General features: G+C 48.5%; 2 protein-coding genes across 2 annotated transcripts; both read left to right on the top strand.

The window, feature by feature from the left end:
* Window positions 1-5,345: 5,345 nt before the first annotated feature.
* On the top strand, window positions 5,346-7,663 carry LOC34619707 (SF-assemblin). Its single transcript, XM_026335265.1, has 6 exons — window positions 5,346-5,483; window positions 5,736-5,897; window positions 6,281-6,367; window positions 6,652-6,857; window positions 7,103-7,220; window positions 7,604-7,663. The coding sequence occupies exons 1-6, from the start codon at window positions 5,346-5,348 to the stop codon at window positions 7,661-7,663; spliced, it is 771 nt and encodes a 256-aa protein (XP_026191050.1).
* Window positions 7,664-9,424: 1,761 nt separating this feature from the next.
* On the top strand, window positions 9,425-10,673 carry LOC34619708. Its single transcript, XM_022732987.1, has 2 exons — window positions 9,425-9,500; window positions 10,222-10,673. The coding sequence occupies exons 1-2, from the start codon at window positions 9,425-9,427 to the stop codon at window positions 10,671-10,673; spliced, it is 528 nt and encodes a 175-aa protein (XP_022592266.1).
* Window positions 10,674-10,941: the final 268 nt, after the last annotated feature.

Here is a 10,941-nt window from a genome sequence, read left to right on the forward strand (position 1 = left end):
TTATTCGGGCATACGCTCTTCAATAGATCCATTTAGCAGTATTCCATCTGTTTCTATTGCCCGTAGAATTGTTACCTGTCCATGCTTACGAGCACGTTCAGGGGTAAGAGCAAAATAAAGTCGCTTTCAGAGTACATTGATGCACTGTTCAGCAATACTAATCAAAGGCCTTTCCTGTTATTGTCAATTAAAGAGATTGCAGAGCTAACTACAGTGTCCACTACTTTATGACTGGCTCGCCTGTGGTGGGCGTAGTCTGCAAGAGTAGATCTGCCAGTTAAGCCCCTCTCCGTGTTTTCCTGTGCGTGGAAATTTCTTTTCTGTTCGCAATGTGCGTTTGTTCGAATGCCCTTTGCATATTTCTTGATTGTAGTAGCGACAAAAAAAAACGGTGACAAGACATGCTGCAACTGCCCAATGCAGCGCCTCACGAGGATCTTCATTTTAAACACAAAGCACATATGTGTGTGGTTCAGGAGCTCCAGTCTATTTTTAGAGTCCTTTTTTCAGCAATCTGGCTACAGATACTTAGGAGCCCGTGTTTCGCCGCCATGACTAATTGTGAGGTGCCTCTAAGGCTGCATTGGGCCTGCTTAGACACACCAGAAAATTTACTTGCCAAAACGGCGTAGAATTTAAAGACGAGAAAACGACACGCACAAAGGCTTTAATGCCATACCAAATATTCCGAGTGGTTAGACAAACGATCTTGCAAGCTCATTCTTGCACACGAATGGGACGCCGGTCATTTCGTATGCTCGGGTTTCTTGTGGTGCGGTGCCAGCTTCTGTGCCCTTGCAGTCTACGCAGTTTTTCCATTCGTGCTCCCTGTTTCTTCATTTGTAACCCGTTTTCCGTGTGTTTTCCTCTAAAAGGAGCTTACTGGGAGGGGGATTCTCAACCCCGGCACGCGGATGTAGGGGCCCCCGGCAGGGGCCCCCTCGGTATGTGCACATTCTGGGAGTGCGTTTTCCTACACACTGGCAGCCTAGCAAATGCGTGCTAGAGAAAGCAGCCCTCTCAGCTTGAACAGGGACCTAGCGGGGACTTTGTGAGGAATGTCGAGTCTCTACAGGGGCCCTGCTTCTCAGGGGTTCCTCTTGCGTGAGCATCACCAGTCGTGGCGACTGCTTTTCCTGCTCTTCGTCTTGAGTCTTCCTGTTTCGTCCTCTTCGATCCCTGTATTAGGGCGGCCTTCTTCCCTCCCGGAGCCTCTAGGCACTCTCTCTGGAGCAGCCACACGCTCAGCGATAAGGCCCTCCTCCCTCTCACTTCGAAAGCCGACACCAGCCTTCCTAGCTGCTGCCGTCAACTCAAAGCGCAGCAGTGGCGGCTCAGCCTTGAACCGGGTACTGCACTGCGGACTCCCGAGCGCCAGGAAGCGTCTCCTGCACGGCAGTTCAGTGCCTCATTTTGAATTTTTCCAGGGAGGCGTGACGCCCCTGCGGGCCGTTCTGGAATGCCAGCACCCCTTGGAATTCCCCTATAGCAGACGCGCACATGTTAACTCGGGGACCTCGAGCGTCTCTTCTAGAATCCACCCTACACTCCATTTTTTAGAGGGGGCCTTCCTTGAACGACAGGGGGTTCTCATTGGTACAAGAGACTCGTGTGTCGCGGGAGGGCTCCCACAAGGATGTGGAAATACACCCAATGGCTCCCTGCATCTGAGGATGAGGGCACACGTGCATCGGGAGAGCAGGCTGGGGAGACCCCAATCACACAGGAAGGCCCTCCTAAGGAATCTTGCTACTCAGGCAAGTTTTGTAGAATCACATTCTTCGCCGATAATCATGGCCTCCTTAAAAATGTAGTGTATGCACACCCTTTTTGTGGGCTGCTCTTGTTCCTGGAAGCCATTCGTTTGTTGTGCTTGCGAGGCTGTAAGTCTTTGAGATTGTTGGTTTTAAAACATGAAACTAAGGGTTTAAAAATGCTTCTCCGTGGATCCTCTTGGCTGTGCGTTTATTGCGCTCGTCTTATTTCGCTTGTGCATGAAAGTCAAAGCTTCCCATGAACATGGGGATCATCAAAAGACACAACTGACCGGTTCCACCCTGCGCAACATGCTGTGACCCTGCAGCCTTTCCTGTGCTCAACAGTGAAACGGGCATATCTATCTCACACTATGTACTGGGGCAAAAGAACGTATAGAAACAACACGAAACGCATTGAAAAAAGGTCAATAGGCCTACTAGATGGCTCCCTATCACCGCTATGAACAACTTTTCGGGGACAGGGGACGCATTGCCTTTTTGTAGCCGTCACGCTCTAACGCATATAAAGACTCCACCGCTTACGTGCATCTGAGAAGGGAAATACAGTCAAGAGCCATAAGGATTGATATCTGTCGATCTACGCTTGGCCTGAGTGCCACGTATGTGGCTTTTTTATTCTGTGTGAATGCAGCTCATAAGACACGGCAGCATCGTAACAACGGCCGCTCGAGGAAAGGCGCTGTGCAGCTTAATGGACTCCAAGCTTCTCTTGGCAAAAAGAGGGGGTCTCCATAACTACAGGAGGGCCCTGGGATTCTTCTATGATAAAAAGCTTACTAGGGAGCTGTTTAAACAGGTGAAACATCACCACAAACGCAGCAATGGGCAGATTAATTCATGGCCTTCAAGTTAAGGGGGTTGGAAACGACGTCCTGCAGTATTTGTGGACATCAGAAAGTTATGAATACTGAATGCAAAGTCTATGGGTGTGGAACACAGCAAGCGTCCCTTGTGACCGCCACACTAGACTCTAAAAGCGCTTTATTCCCACCTAAATGGTCATTAGGTAAGCCGGAAACAACCTATTGCTACAGGTGCCCCACTTGGACTTCACAATGCTGCCTCTGTCCTTCTTGCACAGGCCCCCCATCGGTTCGCGCGGAGGGAAAACGGCTTCTGTAGGAGGAGGCGTCTGCCCTTTCCCCGTCTGGGAGATGCTGCGAAAATATGCAAAGTAGAACTAATCGATTGAAACCCTAAGCCAATTATTTTCTGCTTTTTGTGTGCGGCGTTCAAAGTTGTTTGGCTTGAGGTATCGTAGCGCTTTTATGTGTGGTTTTCAAAGGGAGACAATGAGCCTCAAGTGTAGGTTAGAAGTCTGGTAGATGACCATCAATTGATTGTTCTGAAAAGCCCTCTCTCGGCTGCCGGTGCCTTTACGCGCCTCACAACGTATAGACATGAGGGGAAAGAGGGGAGCTGCGGTGCATGTTGCAGCATGCTTTGAGCACCCTACGGCCATTCAGTGTACCCAGTTCCGCAAAGCATGCTGTAGCACGCAGACAGTTAGCGTTCTAGCCTACAGCACCAAACTAATCACCTCTGATCTTTGATATTGGCCTTTCCGGAGGGCCATACCAACCAGTTGACTCATGACTATTTGATAGAGTATACGGGTGCAATAAGATCTGAAGTGTACCCGTTGGCCCGCTGTAGGCACGGGGTCTCATGAATCCGTTGGGGCTCTAATGAGTAGAAGGAAAGCTGAAATTTTGGAATGTTGGGGCATCGTGGAATACCACATCTGATAAAGAGGGGGCCCCCCCACCACAGAGATGGAAAGCAAAAGCTCATATGCGGCATCCAGGTTTTGCGCGTAGCTCCCTTAAAAGGCTGGAGCGACGAACTCGTACTTCGTAAAGGGCTCCACCTTGGGGACTAGCTGCAGCCGTCCAAGGCACGCGTAAACTCGTACAACTACAGTCGCTATGCTAAACTGTGGACTAGTAAATATGGACTGGACAGCGTGTCCGTTGAAAGATCTTATTCTGTTGTGTGAGGTTTATTTTGATAAAATAAGACTCAGTGCTGTGTGTGTCTGTACCCTAGAAGCTGTGTAAAACTAGCTGTGAATGGCCGGAGTGATTTATGTGCTGCCACACGTCCCCTCAAAGCTGCACGCCACCCCGACCCTGAGGAGCGCGGAACAAGGGGAAGGCGGGAGTTCTATTGAAACTTCCAATAAATTTGTAAGAAGTCTGCATCGAGTCTGGGGGTGAGTGGCTCCTGAACGTAGGCTTGGATGGAATGTTACACCTACAGAGTGCTGGAATACCCATGCGTTGAAACTGGCGTCGTATTCTCATGTAAAGTCCTCGCGGCAGAGGGCTCGACAGGCTCAGGGATGAAAGTGAAGGAAAGCGAATGCCCGAAATAGGAAGCCTTCGCAATTCTGGCCCAGGTTTTGCCTCTTGTATGTGGCTTAAAGTGTCTCCCTACACAGACAGTTTCGCGTTACGCAAACAAGAAAGAAGCTACATTAGACTAGCACCAGGGGCGGCATTTAAAGTGTGGGTGTAGAAGGTCCCTATGTGCAACAGACTGATATAGTTTCATCATTTCTCTTAGTTTAGTAGCTGCTGGAGACGGAAGACAACATTTCTGTAGAGTCCTGTGATGGTTGCTCCAGTACTTGCGAGACAGCGAACCGCGCGTTGTATTGCTCATCGGCATTCTGAAGAAGGCATAAGTTGAAGAGCAGTGAGTTAGACACAAACAGCAAAAGTGGGGAAAGGCTGAATGAGGGACTGGCTGGTCTCTGTTGGGGCTGCCTGAGGGCGGCCCGCGGTCGTTTCAATGTCTCGCCACACTACAGAGCCTTCAATTGTTTTAATCAAACTTCTTGGTTTTCTTTGTTTTTTGATGATGCTGTTTCATCCACAAAATTTTGCTTCGTGTACATTTCTCTATTGTTGAGCTGCCGCACCGTCACAAAGCACGGCAGTAATGTTACACAATAGCAAAACTGCCAGCTCTTGATGTTTCCGGTGCGATGTCCTAATTCATTTCCAAGTAGCAGCAAATTTCAATGAACCCTTGTACGTAAGAGCATTTCAAAGGGGATAATCGCATAGATCGGATTCCTTTGACTGCAACTACGCAGCACAGCCGACTGGTTCTCCCTGGCGATCTTCTGCCACCAGTGCTGAGAGATGTAATAAGCTCCACGTCTTGCATGTTTCAGGTCATATCGCATTCCCTTGAGTGTATTGTAGCGGCTCCACGACTCTGTATGCTCCGATTACCGCACCCTAGTGAACGCACTGTCTGACAAACCGCTATCCTTTTTCGTCGTAGCCTCGACGTCGAACTGCCACCAGCGTAAGGCGTCAGGATTTGTCCAAGTGTGGATGGGATCCAGCTCAGCCAACCGTAGTATGAGACGGCCTAAAGGCGCCCACGAAAATCAGCTGCGAAGGGATTACAAGGTTTAGACATACAGGAAAAGGGTTAAATGCAACAAAGTAAAGCTACGCGAGAAATAAGACCCTGCACTACGCTTATAAGACACAGTCGGAATCGTGGGGAGAAATCAGGACTGGAGAGGCGCGATAACGTTTATGGGGAATGTCTTCTGTTCCTGAACTCAAGTCAGATCGGCTGCGCATGCAGCTGAGTACAGTTGGAGAGAGATTTGCGGGCTTCAAATCAAGTATTGCTGATGACTCGCGGAAAAGGAGACAAGTGGATGAGCAGCGATACCAGGCAGGCGCTTTACTGTTTATGCCTTACCGCAGCGATCTAGTTGCCCATCTCCTGCCAGTGTTTCCTTTTTCACTGTCCATCATTCGCTTTTCCATATCCTAGCCCTGCATCTATCACATTCCTGTATAGCCTGGGCATATGCAGTGCCATTTAAATGGCTATATCTATATATATGTATACTTATCTTACAACGCTCACAGGCACAAATACGATGAGGCAACTGTCGTGTTTTCTCTTCCCCCATCTGCACAGGAGATAAGGGACTCGATCGTTGCTGTAGAAAAGACCTTAAACCAAGAGATAAAGCGGCGGGTTGATGCCAACAAGGCTCTTCAGCAGATTTCTGAGCAAACGGCGAACGAAATGCTGGAGAGGCTCCAACTGAGAATCGTCAAGTACATCGAAAGCCTTACGGTACATCCCGTATAGACCTCGCATGAACCATGAACTTTTGTTCGCTCTTTTTGTCACTTGAGCGGCTCTTAAGGTAGTCTTTTTGTGCTCGTTTATATGACTTCTTCTATAGCCGCCCGTTGGGGGCGCAGAATGTGCCATTGGGCTGTGCTGCATGGACGCAGCATTGCATCATTCCGGGTGTCTGTGCATGAGCCTCCATGTGGGCACACTAATTAATACAAACCATGCTGATGTGGCCGCTGTGGTGCACCCCAAAAGAACTCCAGCATGCTATGTACCGCGTGGCATGGGGCGTTGGATGCATGTGCATACACTGCAGTTGTCGTTGAGCGCTCGAACTGATGGCAAATGCACAGCCATCGACATCTGCGTGCTCTTAGGCATCTATGGACATGCTGATAACGCGATGCGAAAGCTTGGAACAGGGCCTAGCGCAAATGAAGGGAGAGATTCCCAGTAAACTGGCGGTAAGCTGAGGGAGGGTGGCATCCGTTCGGCTTGGTCCCTCCCTTTATGGTGGCGCGGACCTTGCTTTTGCCGTGCATGGAAAGAAATAAGATATACGTTAGAAACAAGTCATTAAGGGGCATGTGTAAGCGGTAGAAGCGGTTCGCAGCTGATACAAAAAACAAAAGCTACTTTACTTGGCAGTGCAATTAGCTGCGCCTCCTTGTTATGGGGTGCTGGCCATATGTGCCCGGTCTTAAGGTCTCGCTCGCTATTGGCTTGTGGCATTTTGCTTCCTTTTTAGCACGACTTCGCCACGCTGCAGAAAGACGCCGTGGCTCTTCGCCAGACATTTAAGACCGAACTCAAAAGCAGGAACGACAGGGACACCCTTGCATGCAAAAAGTTGGGCGAGCTTCAGCTTCTTATTGACTCCAAGTTTGAGGCTGAAATTGCAGTGCGGCAGGAACAACTGAACCTCATCAAGAGGGAAGTCGAGAGGCTTGTCAAGTAAGCTAGCACTTGTCCTTACGCGCCGCCACATCCACTGTGTCACTGACTTCAAGGCGCCAGTCTACGTTCAACCGCTTTTCTCTGGACTTTGAATTTTCAGTTTCGTCTGATGTAGGGATGCTTTCTTTACCCTGAAATGCTGGGCTTCCCTGAGGGCTGCCGCTAGGGCTGTTGGTGCCATCCCCATTAAGATACATTTAGATGGCTCCTGTTTGCCCTTTCCGCTCTTCCATTTTGCCCAGGGGCGACGAAACTCAAGAGCAGTTTCACGCCTTCATCATGGAAGAGTTAATGTCCCTAAAGAATGGCCTTGCACTCGCAACGCAGGCAAGGGAGCAATCAGACGACGAAATCATACAGGTACATATAAATCTATCCACCCAGCGATCCTTTAATCAACATCGAAAAGTTGACTTTGCGAATAAGCGCATAGCCAGCTACGCAGACGGATGGGTCGTTTGGTTACTGCCTGAGTCCCCCGTATGTATATTGCACTCTGCTGGTTTTTACGGGCACACGTGGGTAGCATCCTGGTTTTCGGTGAAGATGTATGTGCTCCTTTTATCATGGAGACCATGTTAAAATACGCTTTTGCGGATGAGTATACTTTAGTTTCTCTGTGTGAGTCGCTCATGAGTGGCCCCTATAAGCACAACAGCAAACAGTGTGCATCTGCTACTAAGGAACTATGCTTTTGATTCTTTAGAAAGGTACGAAAAGCGTGCTATCGATTTGTGATTCAGGCAATTAATCAATACACCACAGCTCTTCAGAAAGGTCTACGAACGATAAATGCGCTATAAGCCTCTTCTCGAGGTCTCGGTCTCCCTTCCCGATTTACAGTGCAAATGTGTGCATGTATCTTGTTCTAGCATAGCACTTTGTTTACTTGGTGCGGTAAGAAATGCCCTTTAGCAATTTTTTGTCCTTTACCGGCAAGAACTCTAATCGCCATAGCACTCTTGATGAGGGCAGGACACAATGCTTTTTTTCGATGGAATGGTCTACTGAGCCAGCGCTGCACTCTTTTACCTCTGGATAAAGGCGAATTAAGTATAATACACATAAAAGCTTCATCTACAAAGAAGCACAGTAAACGCAGCTGCGTGGAAACACTGGATGCAGCAAGCAACATGACAAAATAGCAACACGACTAACCTACACTCCATTTAGAGAAAATGAACTGTACTCCACACAGGCAAATTGAATAACTCCTCTTTTATAATATAGTACAGATTATCAGATGCAAGGCCTTGCTGCTTTTGGCGTAACAGTTCCTAGGTTCTCCAAAAGGCCACCCTCGGCAAAAAGTTTGTTCAAAGCATGACCTCATTGCTTGTGAGACGTGCGCTTTGAAGAGTTTCGTCCTGTGTGTATCTTCACCCCGCATTCTTAAAACATGAAGAAAGCATCTTATACAGCTCATACCTAACAGGATCTTAACTATATACCTTTTGTAATTGCAACTACCTGTGCATATCTAGGGCTGACACAATAGGGTGTGCCGAAGGATGTTAGAGGAAAAACGCAGCGCAGTCTGCAATACACATGGAAAGTTTCTTGTTGACATGCTCGAGTTCCCCTCACACGAGGCTCCGAATAATACATATCTGTTAATTTCTTTCCGTCGTCCCTACCCTTAAAGGTATTGATATATATACATATATGCTGCCCACACAGTAGAGTCGATGTGTTAAATCTTGCGCGTACTATGCCGTGCTGCACTGAATTAGAGCAGAAGCCCTGTAGGATCTAGGATAGGCTCACTATCGTCTTAGCCCTGCCGCTGAAAGAACAGGAGAATTGATCGAAACGGAAACATAAGGCGAAACTAGGGCACATCCATCTGCAGAAATAACTGTATTCTTTGTCCCATTCCGGTAGCAAAACTATACACAACGCTTTGTTTCTGTTCTCCAAAGAGAACAATTTACTTTGAATATCTATTAACCTCTGAGCCTAACCTCCTTTTTTTGCCGTTTTAAATGCATGGACTGCTGCACGTCGGCAGCACCTTGACAAAACACGTTTGAGGAACGAAAAAAGAGTGATACTTTCTACATTTTGGCTTATTTTGTTTTAAAAATCATAAAGCCTGTGCTAATCTGCTTTAATAGGTGTACTTCAAGAAATTTCTCTCACTGAGAGGGCTTCCCTAACGGCCAACAAGCCATGGCCGACAGGACAAATCGAGTGACTGTAGACGTACTTCGTGAACGCGCTCCAAACAAAGGCTCCAGAACAACCAAACTGCCCCCTTTTGTTCCTTAGATGATAATTCATTCTTTAATCTGGATACTCTGAGCACGGCGCATGCGCATTAGTAGGTTTGCTTGCCCACGCCCCATTTTGGCTGTGCGACTCACTGGCGCCGCTTGGTGGCGGATGTCCTTCTGCTGCCTCTCACCTTTTGTATTTGTGGCTTTGGAGAAGGTTTTGTTGAAAAGAAAGTGTACAAGTGTAATACAGTTAACCTTTCGCTCTGAACTTCTTCCTCCCCTAGTTCTACTTTATTAAGGAACCTCAAGGACGCAAGAGCGATACTCGACAAGGAACAGGCAGCCATGGAGCAGTCTGCTTATCCATCGCCTTACCCGGCTTACACGGAGACTTACCTCACTCCTGACGGGTATAATCATGGTAAATGATACAAAAAACACGCAAAACAGTTCATCGCAGCACCAAGAGCCGCAATATCCGCGACAACCTCTGTCGCAACAGCCTAACCTGTCCGTTCCCTCTTTCCTTCCTTCATTGCGGTCCATGCCATCGTCCATTTCAGTTTCATGCAAGTACATCCAAAATGATGAAGGGCGGAAGAGAATTCCTTGCCCATGCCGCATTCATCTAGGTGCCTTACTGGCCGAACCCGGAGTCTCCTCGACCAATGTTGTGCTCTTCAGTGATCGAGGCACTGAACCCCGCGCTCTTTGACCAAGCTGTGTTCTGCATATCTAATAAAGTTTCCTCTGTAGACGTCAAAATGTGAACAGCCTATTTCCTTCATGGTTTCCTTCCTCTCTTCGTTCGAAGCGGCTGCACTTTCCCCCGTTTTCTATTCCAAGTTCACCGTTTCTGTGTGTATTTCTCTCTGTCTTTCTGTCTGTCTGTCTATCACCTCTACCGCTTATTGTGCGCTGCCTTCTGCATTTCCTGTCTGAGCTTTTACTGTGGACAGCGGACTTTCTGTCGTCGCCGCTTTGCACACCTCCCCCCCATGGCTCGCATGTTATAACTACATGCTTTGCACGATTCCTTCCTGAACCATCCATCCAGCCTTTCCCCATTTTCCGGGTGTCCAAACAAGACACGATTGGCCTAAATATGACTCTGGTTGCCTTTTGTGCCCTTGTGTTTGCAGGCGGCAACATGAACAACGGTCTGCAAATGAACGCCATGGCGTATTACGCCGGGGGCCCAGACCCCTCGCTATCTTGTGCTCCCTCCGTGGGCTCCATGATCAGACAAGGCAATGAAGTAGAAGTCCACAGATTCGATCCCACGCCTGTATACAATTATCAGCCGTCCTGCGCTCCCCCGCTCTACCAACCGGCCCCAGCGACCTACGGTTCCATGTACACGGACCCCAGCATGCAGACTTTCTCGCAGGCTTTCGAAGGAAACTTTCCTTTCTATGATACTCTCGCAAACAGCGGGATGCCTCAGGGCTATCATATAGCGATGCAGGGCTTTCCCGAGGCCGTAGAGGCGAGAAAGGCCATCAAGAAGCAAATTTCGACGCCCGCTGAAATGATCCAGAAAGCTGAACAGAAGAAACCACAGCAGAGAAGAAGACCAATTGCCTGCTGTTAGTTGCTCAGCAAACTGAGCAGCGACAGCCACACAGAGCTACAAACAAATTCATATATGTGTAAATATGTGAAATTGTGTCTAATCTATGCATTTCTGCACGCTCTGCGCCTGAGACCACTCCTTTCAGGCCGCGCGAGAGGAGCGATTCCTCAGAGGCACATGCATACAGCCAACTGATTTGCCTCTCATAGGTGAGGTCTCTCAGGACACCCTCCTACTCGATTCGACGCAGCAGAGGCCTCACCCCTTACAGGCCTCCAGAGGGCTC

This window comes from Cyclospora cayetanensis, unplaced genomic scaffold (genome assembly GCF_002999335.1).
Source record: "Cyclospora cayetanensis isolate NF1_C8 unplaced genomic scaffold, CcayRef3 CcayRef3_contig_63, whole genome shotgun sequence".
NCBI classification, from domain to species: Eukaryota; Apicomplexa; class Conoidasida; order Eucoccidiorida; family Eimeriidae; genus Cyclospora; species Cyclospora cayetanensis.

Bases quoted from the DNA above. Each gene is read 5' to 3' on its own strand.
- LOC34619707 (XM_026335265.1), top strand. From the start codon at position 5,346: ATGTCTTCTGTTCCTGAACTCAAGTCAGATCGGCTGCGCATGCAGCTG. The intron at 5,898-6,280 runs GTACATCCCGTA...GCGTGCTCTTAG, and splicing joins AGTACATCGAAAGCCTTACG to GCATCTATGGACATGCTGAT. The intron at 6,368-6,651 runs GTAAGCTGAGGG...CTTCCTTTTTAG, and splicing joins AGATTCCCAGTAAACTGGCG to CACGACTTCGCCACGCTGCA.
- LOC34619708 (XM_022732987.1), top strand. From the start codon at position 9,425: ATGGAGCAGTCTGCTTATCCATCGCCTTACCCGGCTTACACGGAGACT. The intron at 9,501-10,221 runs GTAAATGATACA...TTGTGTTTGCAG, and splicing joins TCCTGACGGGTATAATCATG to GCGGCAACATGAACAACGGT.